General features: G+C 38.3%; 1 protein-coding gene across 1 annotated transcript in view; it reads left to right on the top strand.

Annotated features, from left to right (window-relative positions):
* Positions 1-17,238, top strand: part of ltk (leukocyte receptor tyrosine kinase) — a 40,751-nt gene that overhangs the window by 14,756 nt on the left and 8,757 nt on the right. The window contains exons 5-20 of the mRNA XM_077621465.1: positions 1,117-1,253; positions 1,894-2,037; positions 3,135-3,284; positions 4,032-4,132; positions 4,204-4,364; positions 5,633-5,727; positions 6,205-6,276; positions 6,480-6,654; positions 7,473-7,623; positions 7,711-7,833; positions 8,588-8,744; positions 9,770-9,955; positions 11,034-11,132; positions 12,536-12,697; positions 12,779-12,889; positions 16,063-16,249. Of these exons, the coding sequence (XP_077477591.1) occupies positions 1,117-1,253; positions 1,894-2,037; positions 3,135-3,284; positions 4,032-4,132; positions 4,204-4,364; positions 5,633-5,727; positions 6,205-6,276; positions 6,480-6,654; positions 7,473-7,623; positions 7,711-7,833; positions 8,588-8,744; positions 9,770-9,955; positions 11,034-11,132; positions 12,536-12,697; positions 12,779-12,889; positions 16,063-16,249 (2,211 nt within the window). The remainder of the gene's footprint in view (positions 1-1,116; positions 1,254-1,893; positions 2,038-3,134; positions 3,285-4,031; positions 4,133-4,203; positions 4,365-5,632; positions 5,728-6,204; positions 6,277-6,479; positions 6,655-7,472; positions 7,624-7,710; positions 7,834-8,587; positions 8,745-9,769; positions 9,956-11,033; positions 11,133-12,535; positions 12,698-12,778; positions 12,890-16,062; positions 16,250-17,238) is intronic.

Below are 17,238 nucleotides of genomic sequence, written 5' to 3'. Positions count from 1 at the left end.
CAATTTCTTTCATTAAATATAAGCAAATATTTACATTTCAGTACGTTAATTAAAAACAAAATAGATTTTAAAAAATGCTATCAAGACGTGAATCATCAACTCTCGAAATAGTTGACGATTAATTTTCTATTGACTGCCAATCCATTTCGACTGGGAAAGCAGGCAGTGATCGTTTGATCCAGTCAAAATACCCACATATCACAATAACGTAAATATTTATATGGATTGGCTGACATCATGACCCTCCAAAGGAAACTATTACTACTCCAATGGACTACCATAAAGTTAGGCACCCTTGCTGTAATTACAGTATCTGATACAGCTCTTATACAGATTTCATCATTAGACATTGCAGGTGGCCATACTAATGCAGTGGCTGTTTGTAGTAGTTAATTCTCATAAATTAGTTTTCAATTACAACGTTTCAAGATAAAAGAAGACTGGATTTAATGCATCGCAAGGCCATTCATGCCAAACAAGACAATAGAAAGGAAGGTCTTTCACTCCCATGGTTCTTAAGTGTATAAGCAGCGATGTACCTTGAAGCTTTGTGTACCAGAATGCTAAATGGGTAAACTAAAGCCAGGAATATTGTTTGATATAAGAGCAGGTATTTCTATTGAATAATGCTGCGGTGCGGTCCTCCCGAGCTCGGATAAAAGCATTCTCTTTCTGCTGATGTGGAGTCTGTAAATAAATTGAGTTAATCACTGGACAGAGCGACGGATGGGCAATATGGTTACGTGACGGTAGGCAATGCGTATGCCCTAATGCACGTCAATTTACTCTAAGTGGGATTATGTACCTATGCTTGGTCTTCCTGCCTGTAGAGCTGCAAAACATCATTATTGTACATCGTTGAATTATCACATACAGCCCTCCCTGTTAATATGGATATGACGTCTATTGTTTTTGATAAATGTAAATGAGGTTAGGACGTAGATCAGGTGTGTACACTGGGCTCCAATAGCCTACTTTCCACATGTGTGAGGAAACAAAATAGAACTGAGCAGACAATATGATCGTGATTGATTTAGTCATTTCCAACTTTCTTACCTGAAGGCTTTTTTTTAATTAAAAATGAAATCATTTTAAAAAGCGGAATTTATTTTGCAGATCAGAGTGGGAAATAGTCACAACTGAAATAGGCCATATGGATGAGCCCTTCCACGTGATTCTGAGCTACACTGGATGTGTACAGGAAGGCTCCATCGTGGCTCTTGATTCACTGCGCTTCAAAGACTGTGCATTGGGTAAGTTTAGAGCAAGGGTGTCAAACTCGCGGGCCGCATTAACATCAACGCCATTTCATGTAGGCTGGACGATTTTAGATCTCATATCTAGATTTTTTAAAAAAAATTGATTAAAAGAACTGGATCAAAAGCCCTAAATAGTACATTTTTATAGATCTAAAGCAATGTTTATTTGAGCTTTTTTTTCTTAGTATTGGAAAATGTTTTTTTTCCAAATAGAAACAAGATATTTTTTTAAAGTGGAAAACGGAAAATATTTGTATATTTATTTTTAGATTTTACAAAATGCATTTTGAACTAAAAACACAAAACCAAAAAAATTGGATTAAAAAAATTGCAATGATTGTTTTAAAAAAGGGGAAAATCAGGAAATGTAATGTACATCTATAATCATTTGAATTTGATCCTAAAACAGAAAGTCGGCACTCATGATTTACTTTCTCGGGCCGCACAAAATGATGCAGCGGGCCAGATTTGGCCCCCGGGCCGCCACTTTGACACCTGTGGTTTAGAGAGTTCTCTTTTTCTTGACACCTGTTGACCATTGAAAGCAAGCAGACAAATTGGTTGATTAATGAGAATAATTTTTAGTTATCTTCAAACTCTGACACATGCTTTTCTGTTTTCTTTCCTGGCTAAGACCAAGAGGATGATGTCATCCCGCCAAATGTGGACTGTGGCGAGCATTTCTACTGCGAGCACTCGGAGTACTGCATCGACCAAAAACATGTGTGCGATTTCCACACGGACTGCCCTTTAGGAGAGGATGAGGGCTTCATCTGCGGTGAGGATTTATTTGACAGGAAGGTGTTTACATGACCCGTGGGTGATGTGCGCTAAAATTGTTGGGTCTTTGATCAGAACCAGTAGATTACTCAAGACCGCCAAAGGACTTTACTCCCAGTAGACTCTCTATAATAAAAAACAATTCAAAGTAATTCTCAAGATTCTGCAGTTGAGCCATTTCTGTAGTGACTAACGAGATAAAACTGTGCACCAATATATTCATTTAACATTTAAACAGCAAGACTCTTGGGAAAAATGTTGGATTCATTTTGTCAGTTGATGACAGAAAAGGAACGCATCGATGTCATCACTGACATCAAACTGATTACATTTGGATAATAGTATAAAACAAAAAGAATGTATCAAAAATTTATAGTTTCCAGCCACTATGCCATTTTTTACAGGTATTTCACAGTTTCCCCCCTTTTTTTCTACAGTAAATCACATTCTGGCAACTGCAGCTGCCAGCAATTTACACAAAATACCACATTCTTTCTTTTTACAGTGAATATGTGGGAATGTTTTGGATTAAAATGCCAAATGTATCCATGTGCTCCTCAGGTGAATTTATTACATTCATTCTTTGCAGCATCTTTTGCTTTGATGCAAAAGTCTGAAACTCTGTACTCACTTATTAAAATCCCAAACACTTTGGAATTGATTTCCTTCAGGTTGATGCTGGGACAAATTGACAAATATAAAAGTAAAGTGATTGTACACTTAAGCTCAAAACAATCAAGATGTAGGTGATGTGTTAACTTTCAGCTTTAGTTAATCGGCCTCATAGAAATACTGTCGAGCATTTTGCAATTTATTAAGCCCCAAAGCTGAAAGTAAACACATACATCTTGACTTGATTGCTCTAATTCCATGGTGGTGCTTTATAATAATTATAACAAACGGATGACGACCAATGCAATACACTCTGCAATTACACATCATCCCCAAGCCTTGCTTGCGTCCCAATTTGAAATATGCAACACACTCATCATCCTCTACTGGGAAATTAGGATTCTGGGAGAAAACAGCGGGGGTCTTGGTAGCAGCTGTAGTTTTTTGTTGCAACAAGCTCTGACAACAATTTCTCTTTCTCAGGTTCAATGCCATTTGGCTCACACTGCACATTTGAACAGGATGCTTGCGGTTGGTCCGTTTCGAACCAGAGGTCGACTTGGAGGAGGGTGGATGGTGACGCGCTGTTGCGAAGAGAAGACATGCATGGAATCGCCCTCAGTAGTACGCCGGGTAAGCCCCTATGCCACATGTGTCAAAGTGGCGGCCCGGGGACCAAATCTGGCCCGCCGCATCATTTTGTGTGGCCCGGGAAAGTAAATCATGAGTGCCGACTTTCTGTTTTAGGATCAAATTAAAATGAAGAGTGTAGATGTATATTAAATTTCCTGATTTTCCCCCTTTTAAATCAATAATAGTAATTTTTTAATAATTTTTTCAGTGTTTTAGTTCAAAAATCATTTAGTAAAATCTAAAAATATATAAAAAAAAGCTAAAATAAACATTGTTTTAGATATATAAAAAACTGAATATTCAGGGCTTTTAATCCAGTTTTTTAATCAATTTATTTATCTTTATAAATATTTAGATATTTAATTTATCTAAAATGGTCCGGCCCACATGAAATTAAGTTGACGTTAAAGCGGCCCGCGAACGAACCCGAGTCGGACACTTACAGGCCAAAATTTAATACTCATTTACCTAAGATTATCTAAGATTCCTATTGTGAGAAAGACCCAGGTGCAAAAAAAGCCGTTTATGATTCCGAGATATTGTGAGGGTCTAAATATTAAAGGACCAAAGCGAAGTTCTGCTTAGAAACGTAGTGAAGGAGGACATGAAAATTGATGTAGGGGATGATGATGCAAAGGGAAGGGTGAAATGGAAAAAGGTGATTCGCTGTGTGGGACAAACCAAAAGTGTAGAAGAAGTTCTGTGTTTTACACATTTAGGTTGTCATGTTTCTTGTCTTTCACACAGGGCACTTCCTATTTCTGGAGATTAAAGAAACCCATAGACTGAAAGAAGCATCTGTCAAAAGTCCTTTTTTTCCTCCTCCTGTCGCCAACACAACTTGCCTGGTATGCCATGAACACTTCTACTGCCTTGCATATGCCAACTCATTGTTTGAAATGACATTTTGTTTGTGCAGATGCATTTGTCTTTTTATCTCTTTGGCTCCTTCAATGGCTCTTTGTCAGTGGTAATAGAGGAAAATGAGACTTCCACAGAACCACTCATATGGGAAGAACATGGTCAATGGCAGGATGACTGGGAGGATGCTGTCCTGCACCTGACTGATCTTCATCATGGGTACTTACTGTATATTCACACGATTTTTTTGTGTTTTTTTTTTCCACACATTTCACTCTAGTTTCTGCAAGGTACAGTTCAAGGTCTGACCTCATCAAGATGCCAATTTCAGTATTCCTAAATGATTGGTCCAAAGTGTGCCCAAAAAATTCCTTACTGCAATTCAGTACAACCAACTTCAGCCATTGATTGCAGTCATTACCCAACTCTGATTCCATGCTCCTTTTCACCCTGTATTCTCCAAAATGTGTAACAAAAATCAAGACTCAATGGACCAGACAATTTCTTTTCTATCTCAATTTTTGCTGTTCAGAAATAATAGTCTCAGATTTCTCTTCTTAGAGTGGACGTGATACCAGCCGGTGCCGTCCTACACTGTTCTAACTCATTCTTAGAGATTTGATGCCTTGCATATTCATACCTTGTCTTCATGGCGGAGGAGTCGAACACGATTTGTTACCTTGATCTTTACATATTTAGAAATTATTTCCACAAAGTAATTCTCACCCCACAATTGAACATCTACTGCAATACAGCTTTTTTTCTTCTGTAGTTCATGATTCCTGGATTTGAATCGAAAGTTTTAAACATGGTGTAAGGCCTTTCCTACTTACGGAACTGGCTTTATCTCAGTGTATCCATTATTCACTTTTTTAAAATCTCCAAAAAGTTCATGCACCCTAAGTCATTTCTACATGCGCATGATTTTCTGGAGGACTTCCAGCCTGGTTTTGAAACACTGCATAAGACAGAGTCAGCTTTATGAAGCGCTTTATTAATCATACACTCCTGGGAAATGGTTCTGTGGACAATGTGTGTTTTTGTCCTGCTGGACTAAACTGCAACAATGATGTACTGCGATATGCGAGGGCACTACATCAGTCATGATCCAACTTGTTGGACAGAACTACATATTTAAACCTTGTTTTCTCACGGAGTTCTACAAGGTTCATTTTTAGGGCTCCCACGTTTATTCTCGTATTTGCTGCTATTAGCTGCCTTAGCAGAACACATATGGGGGGTTACTCAGGCCTCCCGACAATCGCTGCCTACACACCCAGAGTTCATTTCAAAATTCTTCTCATTGACGGGGGATAGACATCCTAACCATCTGAAGTAGCAGGGTGGCAGTGAATGAACAAATGTCTACTAGAGATAAACTAATTCAAATCCACAGTAGAAAGGTGCAAGAACCACAAGATTGAGTTGTACATAAGGAGCATTGATGTCCTAAAAATAAGCCTGAAAATATTGACTGTTTGCTACAGTTTCCGTGTCAAGGTGACAGCTGTTTGGCAGCAAGGCTCCCACGCTGATGTCGCCTTGGATGACATTGCCATCACTGCAAACTGCTTTTATACAGGTGAAAAGAAATACTGAATCATTCAAAATCTCACATTTTCTGACGTACCTTATTTTGATTACCTGATCGGGCACCCCTTCCACAGGAGACTGCTTATCAAACTATGTGCCAACCTTGTATGGGTAACAGTAAAAGAATGTACTCTTCTAAAAATTGATATTCGAAAGTGCTGTTTATACTTATACTAATGATTAAACATGATTTAATTTAGGTGTAACCACCATGTGCATCTGTACTGTCTCATAGGACTGGCATTTTAATGCGCCCATATGCAACCAGTGACTCACCAGTCACTTCCTTTTTAGTTTTGTGTGAAGCTGCACTGATTTCATACTGAAAGTTTGTTCTAATATTTTGAGCCTCTAAGGTAGTATGGGCAGTCATTCAATTTAATGTTCCCATTTTCTTTTGGGAAAGAACATTGAATGTATCATTCTTCACCTTTAACGGCATCTTTTCCTTCCTGCCTCATTTCAGATCTCAATTCTATCACGCCTATGGCCGACCTGAGGGATTTCTTGATCCCCCACTCAGATCCGTCATTTTCAGGTGAGCTTCCAAACCGTGCCATTTCTAATCCATTCCGAATGACACACTCTTATTATATTTAAATGGATTGTCTTGCTGATGTGTCTCTTTATGCACGAAGACTCCAAAGGAACTGTTAATCCGATGGCCATTAGCACTCATCTTCCAGTCACCGCCTGGATTTTTAAAACTCTCACCACTCAGCTTTTTTGTGTGTCCCCTAGACGTGTCCTTGATGACTTGGTTCTTCAACTCATGTGGCGCCAGTGGTCCTTATGGGCCGACCCAGGCTCAGTGTGACAGCACCTACAGGAACAAAAATGTCAGCGTGACTGTGGGCAAAGAAGGACCCTTGAAGGGGGTCCAAATGTGGAGGGTCCCGGCCACAAATCGATACCTGTAAGTCACTTGCTCATTTGTGCTCAATAGAGGTTAGACATAAGTGTGTTCAACAACTTTAAGATCATGACAAATGCATTACGGACACACGAGGAATTGATTAATCACATTTCTACTCATTGCAATAGAAAATCATTAGACATGATTTGATCATGTGATCGCAAATCTGGCCAGATTATTTGAATATCAGAAAATCTAATTCAAGTAAAAAAGATCCCAGCCATATTGGCTTTAATGTCAATCAGTTAAACATGATCACTCAATCTAAACAGTTGAAATAGATGTAATGATTAGAACTGTCAATGGCAGTAAATAAATTAAGGGCTAGAATCACTCAAATTATCCAGAGATGTAAGGGTGAGGAAAAAAATCTACATTTATGCAATGCATTTATATTTACACTACTGAAATAAACTTTTCAGAACAAATAATTAATATCCAGCAACACAAATCATGAAATTCATGAGAAAGATTTAGATTTACACTCACTTTATCACATTGGATTATCAGTAAAAAAACATTTAAAACAAAATATTTAAATTTAACCTATTCACAAATTTATTTTGTACTGCACAACTGATTTGCTACAAAGGATTTGTGTTTTTTTTCTTCTCGCTTTGGGATAGTTTTGCTTAAATTAGGGTATTTTTTTTTTCTTTTTACACAAAATCAGGCAACTCACCTGCAAAAAAAACCCAAACATCCTTTGAGATATGAGTGTTTTGAGGGGGCAAGTGTGTTTGAGGAACAAATATAAAGTTAAAAACGACATACTTCCCACCAGGCTCACTTAATGTCTGCATCATTGCCTAATTCAGGATTTCGGCGTACGGCGCAGCAGGAGGAAAAGGAGCCAAAAACCACAACAAACGCAACCACGGGATCTTTATATCGGCTGTGTTTCCTCTTGAGAAAGGAGAATTGATCTACATCTTAGTGGGCCATCAAGGAGAGGACGCGTGCCCGGGGGTGATTGTGCCGACCGGCTGGATGAGTGAAAAAAACACAAGCACTGAAAGCACTGAATTCAAATAAATATCTGTCTTTTCGATGCAGAGAAATTCCCAAACCCAGAAGATCTGCCTGGGGGAGTCATCTGTGATTGACACCAGAGGGGAAGGGGGAACAGAGTGGTCTGGAGGGGGCGGAGGAGGAGGAGGCGCTACCTACATCTTTAAGGTGACACATGCACTCATCACATTTTCTGCTGTTCTGCATGGACATTTACATAAACTTACTAAAAAGGCACATGAGAGCAATTATCAGATTGTGACGTTTAACCCTTTCATGCACCAGTTATGATTGACTTTTAATTCGCGCCTCCTAGTTAAAATGGATTGGAAATCTAGCGCCGTCAATGCCAACCTGTGAATTAAATAAGTACCCTGTGAGAGTTAAAAAAAGTGTATTAAAAGGTTTAAGGAATTCATATTTAATTAAGAATAGTCTTACTTTATTCTTTATCTACTTGGCTGGGATAGGCTCCAGCATTATCTGTGACCCTTGTGAGGATAAGCAATAAGGAAAATTAATGGATTGGAGGATAATGACACTGAAAAATGACCATTCTCATTTACATAATTTCTCCTTTTACACATATTAATCAAACCACATTCACCACATAACGGAGCTCTGAAAATATATTCAGATCACCAATAAAATGGGATATTTTACATACTCCTATTTACTTTCTTATGCACATAAAATCAACCTCCAGTCACAGTTTAAAGGACTTTCTTTTCTCCAAAGCTGTTTCATTTTTATGAGAGCTTATTTTTAGTTCATAGTTGTAGAGTGCCTCTTTTATACCACGCTGTGTGTTGTTGGTTTGAACATGTTTATCATTGTAGTTGCCAAGTAAGATGTCTCTGAATTACTGGCTACCTCATGGTACATAAACACAGGATGAATAAATGTGATGCCATCCTATCAGATGGAGGGCGACGAATTAGTTCCCCTGCTGATTGCAGCTGGCGGAGGAGGAAATGCTTACATGGAAGACCCAGAGTCCAACCCGGATCAGATACAATTGGAGCAGTTTGAGAACAGCACCACAGCACCAAGCACCAATGGCCGAACAGGTCAAGCAGGTATTGTGATGGTTGTTATTAAAAAATGGTTCAAATGAGCTGTAAATGTCAGCTCAAATTTTTCAAAACAGCATGTATTTCTCACATAATAAGGACATCACACTATCACTGTTAAGTGTAAATGTTCCTAAAAAACGTTTTAATAGTTACCAGGAATTCTAATTTTTGCTTTTGTTGTACTTTGAGTTGTAATTTGGAAGACTGGTTTGGTAAAATCTCCCCGTGAATCCTTTTTTTCAGGATTTACCTCCTCTTCTGCTCACTTTTAATATATTCCGACTCATTACACGATAAACACAACAACTCTCGACTAGTTTTTTTTTTTTGCCAATGCGGAGGGAAACATTTTTATGTTTATTACACCATTTCAGTAGTTATGGCTCTGTGTGAGTCTTTACAATTGAATCTTTTTGACAAGGTTTTATCACTTAATTAGTGTGTAAAAACCATGAGAGTGGGACTTGAGGGCATTGTAAATGCAGCCAAATAGCACAAAGAATTCACATTGACTGGTCCACTATGTACCACTATGTGTTTTGTTAAATCAGTTTTAATTGAAGCATGAATATGAACAATGTGTTTTGAGTGGTGCACACTACATTTTTTACTGGACTTAAAGAAAGATTCAGTATTACAGTATTTTAAAGCATTTTTAAACATTGTTGCGGAATGTATAGCGCAAACATTCCCACATTCATTCAATTTCAAACTAAGGATTCCATTAAATTACCCACGAACAGCATGCAATTCTCTTAATTGCACGAGAATGAAAATAGGTCTCTCCTGCAAACGATAGTGAACGTTATAGCAGGAAACGTAAACATTTTGTTGCACACAGCCCTCAATATTCCGGTCAGGGTACTCAACCTTAATAAATGCCTCAGGCTCCCCTTTTTTGCTTGAGCCAAATATTCATGAAAAAGGTACTGCTACCGTAAATTGCCACTCTTTCCCCCGAAAGCCCATAACTTAATAAATGAAAAACAATAATAATCGCTAAATGTTTTTTGGTGGGGTCTCCTTAGGTGGGGGTGGAGGCTGGAAAGACTCCCTTGCTTCAAACCTGGTGGCTGGCAGATCAGTGGTAGAAGGTGCTCACGGGGGTGCAGCATGCCTTTTATCTCAGTCCAAACTGGGCTGGTCAATCTACGGGGGCTTCGGAGGAGGGGGTGGTCCCTGCACAGCTGGAGGAGGAGGAGGTGGCTACCGAGGTGCAAATATACTGATGTATATTAATCATTTCATGCACAAATTATATATATATTTTTCTTAATGTTTACGGCAGGGGTGTCAGACGGACCATTTTAGATAAACTTAGACTTTTTATAAATGGATTAAAAGAACTGGATTAAAAGCCCTGAATATTCAGTTTTTTTATAGATCTAAAACAATGTTTATTTTAGCTTTTTTTAAATATATTTTTAGATTTTACTAAATGATTTTTGAACTAAAAACACAGGAAAAATGGATTAAAAAATTACAATTATTGATTTAAAAGGGGGAAAATCAGGAAATGTAATATACATATATACTCTTCATTTTAATTTTATCCTAAAACAGAAAGTCCGCACTCATGATTTACTTTCCCGGGCCACACAAAATGATGCGGCGGGCCAGATTTGGCCCCCGGTCCGCCACTTTGACACATGTGGTTTACGGCAAACACTGAATTCATTGGATGCCTTGGCGGCGCCTGACGTCCAATCCATTTAGACTGGGAAGAGCCAATGAATGAAAAGCCCCTCCCAGTAAAAATGGATTGGACGTCAAGTGCCGTCAATGGCACTGAAACATAAGCATTCACAGTCAGTTGTGCATGTTAAATTGAATTGGATTAGATCGTTACTTGGCAACAACTGGTGTGTATTTTTTATTCAATTTAACTTGATGAATTAAGTTTCTTTTTAACAATGTATTTATATTTACATTACTTTATGATCATAAAATAACATACAAATGGTATACTATTGGTTAAAAATACATATAAAAATTGGTAATGTTTTTTTTATTGACATCAATACTCACTTGGGTTGAAAGTATTAAGAGACAAAAGTTTTTTTTTAATGACCAAAAATAGTCACATGTTTGTAAAGTGTCAACTTTTGAACAGCTGCCCACATTAGTGACCACTGTACCTAAAAGTAAAAGTACTTTATTTCATTGTATTATTTATTTATCATGTATTTTCATTAACTTTCTCAACTTTATTTATCAACACAATTTTAAACAGAAGTGTGATTCATAATATTTGGGGCATTACGAGGTCCTTATCCATCATTTCTGTGGCAGGCGGTGACGCCGCAAAGACGGATGACATCAAAGCCGATGGCCGTGATGGAATCTCCTTTTTTAATCCAAGTGGCGAGATTTATCTCCAGCCTTTGGCAGGTGAGTTTAAAATGCATGTGAAAATATGGAAATCTTTTCTGACAATTGCACATGATTGTTCCATTATGTCATCTGCTTGCTCTGTATTCCCTCTTATTTGCTTGTTTTGCTTTAGAAACCCAACCTTTGTTTTTGTCCCCTTGAGATAACTCACCATATGACTTTAATTATGCACATTATGAGTGGTACAGGACTAATTTGCAACCTCATGCAGCTACTTGCCTTTCCTTGCCCCTTTGATTTAAAGACTCCACAGCGAATGAAAGGCATGAGGATTTCAGGGAAAGGCAAACCTATTACTCAACCTCAATGACTTGGTTCATGTTTTTTGGGTGATAAAAATCAATTGACCGTCAATAATTCTCACGCAAACTGCCCGTCGAGAATCTGTTTGTAGAATATTTGGTTCAAAATAATGGAGCAGCAAGCCAATATTTTTGCTCATCTTCTAGATGTGGTGTCCTGTTGCAAATAATGTTTGCTCGTCTATGTTGAGTATCGGAAGCAGATGTATCAACATAGGAATAAAAGCAGGAATGTGTAAATCGTTTGCATCTTTATATTATTTTCAGCCTACAAAAGTAAGAACGAAGGAGAGCAAGCATTTGCGCAACCCTTTCATGGCAGTTGTAACATCTGAAGGAAAACATATGTTAAATGTATTTAAAAAAAGCTTTTATTTGTCTTTTTTCAATTAAGAGTATAAAATATATTGTATGTTCAATCGACGTGGACTTTCTCATTAGGTTACAGAAAAAACAAGAACATTTTATATTCATTCTTAATAAAGATTGAAGAATTTATATTCTAGAAAATTGTAAAAACTACTAAATTGAGTAAAAGATGAAATCTTTTTATTTATTTCAAATTTAATAAAAAATAAAAAAATAAAATGAATTTTGAAACTTAAAATTTAAAAAAAGAAATTTAAATCATAGTTTAATAAAATGAAAGAAGAAAATATAGGAAAAAAAATGATGGATTAATTTATTTATTCATCTTATCCTCAAGGGTTGTGCGGAAAATTCCAAATAATTTTAAAATTAAACATTAAAAAATTTGATATTTGGGGGGGATATGTATAAAAATTCGGTTTACTTAGATTCTCACTTCACCGAGTAGCTAGCGCGATGGCCTCACAGTTGCGAGATTGGGGGTTCGATCTTAGGTCTGGACCTTCTTATGTGGAGTTGTTCATGTTCTCCTGGGTTTGCATGGATTTTCCCCGGTTACTCGGTCCCCTTTGGTTTCAAAATAACCTAAGTTAACATGCATGTCTAGTTATCTCAGATCAACCAGAAAGACACTGTAAAATGTCTTTTAGTCATTTGAATTTACCTGGTGTTTGCTCCTTCCAAGTACGAGCTCACAAGTGAATACTAATAACTTTGTATTTCTTCAAGCCATGGAGAGTCACGGCGAGTGTGAGATCAAAGTACAGCTGAACTGCAGCCACTGTCAGTCAAGAAGCTGCAAGCGTGACGAAACCACGCACCTCATCCTGTGCCTGTGCCACGACAACAAGTTTTTGGCCAGCGACAACGTCACATGCCTTGATAGCGCAGGTGAGGAAATGCCTTCAAAAGTACACGACACAGTCTCACATTCTGTTTAATACACGCCCTGCCTTTGTATTAATCTCACAGCTTCTCCAGCTCATCTCCCCCAGGCCCAGATGTCGCCCATGCTCATCTTGGCCGTGGTCACCTCCACCGTCGTCAGCGGCGTAGCATTGATCTGCGCCGGCGTCCTCCTCAGTAAGAGACTCGTGCAATTTTGCGCAGACACGGTCCCCGCCACCTTTCATCGTCTGTCATGCGAATAAACCCACCCTTGAGCGAATTGCCGTTCGAGGGGTCAAGAGACAAAACAGTGGCATTAGAAGGAAGGCATAGCGTTACGATGTGGTAATTCCCATGTTCTTCATTCCTGGACTGTTACGGTGTGTCCATTTGTAAAAACTGAAAATGAAAAGTGAATCCGTTTAGGAAGCCACCGCTTTTTCATTTGGAGACTTTTCAGCACACTCGGAGCAGTCGTAAATGGCATTAATGTTCTAAAAAAGAACAATCGCCACAATGGTTTGCATACCTGTCAACCTCTGCCGATAACTGCCCTTATAAATGATTATGATTCCCCTTACAAACCCCCTAAAAAACCTTACAAACACCGTACGAGTCGTACGGTGTTTGTAAGGTTTTTTGGGGGTTTGTAAGGGGAATCATAATCATTTATAAGGGCAGTTATCGGCAGAGGTTGACCGGTATGGGTTTGGCATTTGTAATGAGAGTTTCCAAGCTCGGGAGGCGAATGTGGTTAGCACAAAAGGAGGGAAAATTATTTCTGGATTACTTCACACAGTGGCGGTTTGTAGATTAGAGCACCCACGGGCATTGATGTGTTCAGAACCATTGGTGAAATGCCACTGCATTTTTACAGTCACACATTTTCTATTAGTCATTCTTGCGTGAATTCAATATCTTGATGCAGAAACATCCAAGCAAAAAAATATTCTTTACACCCAGAAGTGGGACTCATTAGATTCTATAACATGGCTAATATGTGTCTCTTAATATTATTATTTTTATTCTAGCCATTTAGATTCTCACCGGCAGATATTTTTGTACTTCATAGCCATTACTAACCTATACAGCACATTTTGCATTGAATGAAGAGGCATAAGACATTGAGGGATTCAATTGTTGTTTTTTTTGTCCACTGTTTAAACAACCTGCAGAGAAAATGAAAGAAAATTCTACTGATTATTTTTAAAACTCTGGCCCCTTGTAGCATATCTTTCTTTAGAGTACAGCTGGGAGCAATAAATGAGGTTTTCTTTGTTTGAAATGGCAAGCAAGCGGGCATTCATAGGATAGGATGATTGTTCCGGCTCCCGCTTTTAAATCATCATCCGGACAAAATTTCCCGAATACGGGATGACTAAAGTTATCCAATCCAATCCAATCCAAATCTAGCCGATCCCAGCAAGTAAAATATACAAACACCCATCACATTCCATCTCTATCTGCCGTTTTTGTTTTACTTTGGCGAAAAAGCTTTTCATCATGCAACACGGAATAATGAAGTAGCATTTTGACATTCATAACTGCCATTCAGGTATTATGAAAAGTTCAACATTAAATAAAGGAAGGTCAAACTTTCCAGCCTTTAAAAACACCAGGCATATAAATAACAAAGTTGAAAACAAAAGGGTATTTTTGACATTTTAGTGGATTTAAAATGCGCTTGATAAATTATTTTCTATTCATTAGTTGCTTTATCCTTTCATTTTTCTATTTATCTCTAGTCACTATGCAAAAATAGAATGTAATTGGAGTTATAAAGATTCGCAAGGTTGAACACTGGACTGAACTCCAACGTTTGTTTGACATCAACTTTAAACTCACAGTCCGACCGTTGTATTTTATTGGCTCACTATGCAAAGTTTCTCCTGCTGTGTTTTTATATGGCCCAAAATGAAGAACTAACCCTTGTACACCGAAAACGTCACGCACAAGTATAACAAATATAATAATTAAAACTGAGCATTATTTTCTTTGTAAATGCTTTATTTTTGGATAAACATCTGTTCTTGGATCAGATGCATCGAATGTGGTGGGCAGCGAATGTATGTTGCCTGCTTGCCGTATTAAGGAGTGACTTCATTGTATTTCAATGATATGAAAACGAAACATAAATTGTATAATAAATAACTCAGTGAAAGTGAAGCAAAACTCCACAGGTTAATGGTGTCTCTTCACCTGAGCTCTCCCCCATGCAGAGAGGTAGTCTGATCCCTGTCCTCCACTTCACACCCAACCTCCTCCTCCCCATCCTCCTCTGCCTCTGCCTGCCTCCTTCCCTCCTTCCTATATTTCCACCTTTCCTCCTCATCCCCTTCCCACGAGACCCTCGCATCTGCACCGGGCGATGGCTCAACGGCACCTCTTACCTGCACACAACGTCCCCTTCCCTGGCAGACTACCAACCTGCATCGGGGCCACGGCGGGTGAGTCCCAGCTCACTGCTGTAGTCCAGGATATGCGAGACAAAATAGCTGCCTAGGCATCCCTTACATCAAAAGGAGCAATACAGTGTTCCCCCAAATATAAAATTAATAAGATTTTTTATGGGTTTTTGCAGTATACAGAAGAACCTTTGAATGGAAAGTTTTTGCGCTGGGTGACAGGTCACACTACAACTGTTATAAACGGCCTTTTAAAATCTTATCCTAACTCAACATTGTCTATGCCACATGTGTCAAAGTGGCGGCCCGGGGGCCAAATCTGGCCCGCCAGATCATTTTGTGTGGCCCGGGAAAGTAAATCATGAGTGCCAAATTTCTGTTTAAGGATCAAATTAAAATGAAGAGTATAGATGTATAATAAATTTCCTGATTTCCCCCCTTTTAAATCAATAATTGTAATTATTTAATCAATTTTTTCTGTGTTTTTCGTTCAAAAATCATTTTGCAAAATCTAAAAATATATTTAAAAAAGCTAAAATAAACATTGTTTTAGATGTATAGAAATTGAATATTCAGGGATTTTAATCCATTTCTAAAAAAAAATCTAAATATTATATCTAAAATGGTCCAGTCGAGTTGACATTAACGCGGCCCGCAAACCAACCCGAGTCTGACACCCCTGGTCTATGCTTTATGTTTAGACTTTTTTTTTAAATATATGTATGGGTTAGGGTTTTTCTAAACTGATTACGACCTTTTCTGCGGATGAAAAGACATCAAGAGGGTTGGTCAGGGACCTATACCACCCCCCACCACCATAAATGGGGGTTCACTGTATTCGCATTGGAATGTTATCAAGGGTTGCTTGGTTACCGCTTCCTTATCGAAATTCCACTCAAGGGAACTGATGCTTTTCCTGTCTACCAATACGTTTCAAATATTCTGCTCTGTTATGGCCTGCAGTGTGGCATCGCTGGAAAAACGACCTGCAAGCAGTGAGGAGCCGCTTGCAAAGCCCCGAGTACAAGTTGAGTAAGATCCGCTCCTCCACCATCATGACGGACTACAACCCCAACTACTGCTTTGCCGGAAAGACATCAGCACTCAGTGAGCTGAAAGAAGTTCCGCGGAAAAACATTACATTGCTAAGGTACGAATCCTCAGCATGTGTCCACCACATGTTCTTGGGCTTCTAGTTAGTCGTTGGCAGCTTGGTCTCTGTTGTCAAGTATTTCAAATGCACTGGGAGCAACATTTTGGTGTATTAAAACAATTGATTCTGCACAGATATAAAGTTGTCAGTATCAGGACTTACTGAGAAATAATGTGCCGATGCCTTTACTTGCCGCCTTATCCAAGAGGCCATAAAACAATCATTTGTTGCCCTTTCCAAGATGACGATAGACGCCCAACTATGCGGCATCCAATAATCCTTCTGCTGTGAATTTCAATGAGTTCTTTAATAGAATACATCCAATCCATTTGAAGTGTGAGAGTGGCCCAATTAGTTCATTAGCTGACATACTTCCCGCTTTCAATGGAGTGGACATTTTATTCATGCAAATCCACAAAGGTAACAATCTTCAATAGCACTTATTAACATCATAACATTATTAACATCAACCCTGCAACCGTTAAACGATGAAAACAATGCAGAAAATATGAATATTAGTTTACTCTACTGCAAGGGTGTCAGACTCAGGTTGATTCGCGGGCCGCATTAACGTCAACTCGATTTCATGTGGACCGGACCATTTTAGACATAATATTTTGATAGGTTTTTTTTATAAATGAATTAAAAGAACTGGATTAAAAGACCTGAATAATCCGTTTTTTATAGATCTAAAAATGTGTTATTAAGGAAAAATCTCTTTTAATCATTATGTTCCATAGTGGAAAATTGAAAATATTTTTAGATTTTACAAAATGATTTTTGAACTAAAAACACAAAGAAAAAATGGATTAAAAAATTGCAATTATTGATTTAAAAGGGGGAAAATCGAGAAATATAATGTACATCTATAATCTTCATTTTAATTTGATCCAAAAACAGAAAGTCGGCACTCATGATTTACCTTCTCGGGCCGCACAAAATGATGCAGCGGGCCAGATTTGGCCCCCGGGCCGCCACTTTGACAC

Source organism: Stigmatopora argus, chromosome 15, assembly GCF_051989625.1.
Source record: "Stigmatopora argus isolate UIUO_Sarg chromosome 15, RoL_Sarg_1.0, whole genome shotgun sequence".
NCBI classification, from domain to species: Eukaryota; Metazoa; Chordata; class Actinopteri; order Syngnathiformes; family Syngnathidae; genus Stigmatopora; species Stigmatopora argus.
Note: the sequence above shows the minus strand (reverse complement) of the source record. Positions and strands in the feature narration are given on the sequence as shown.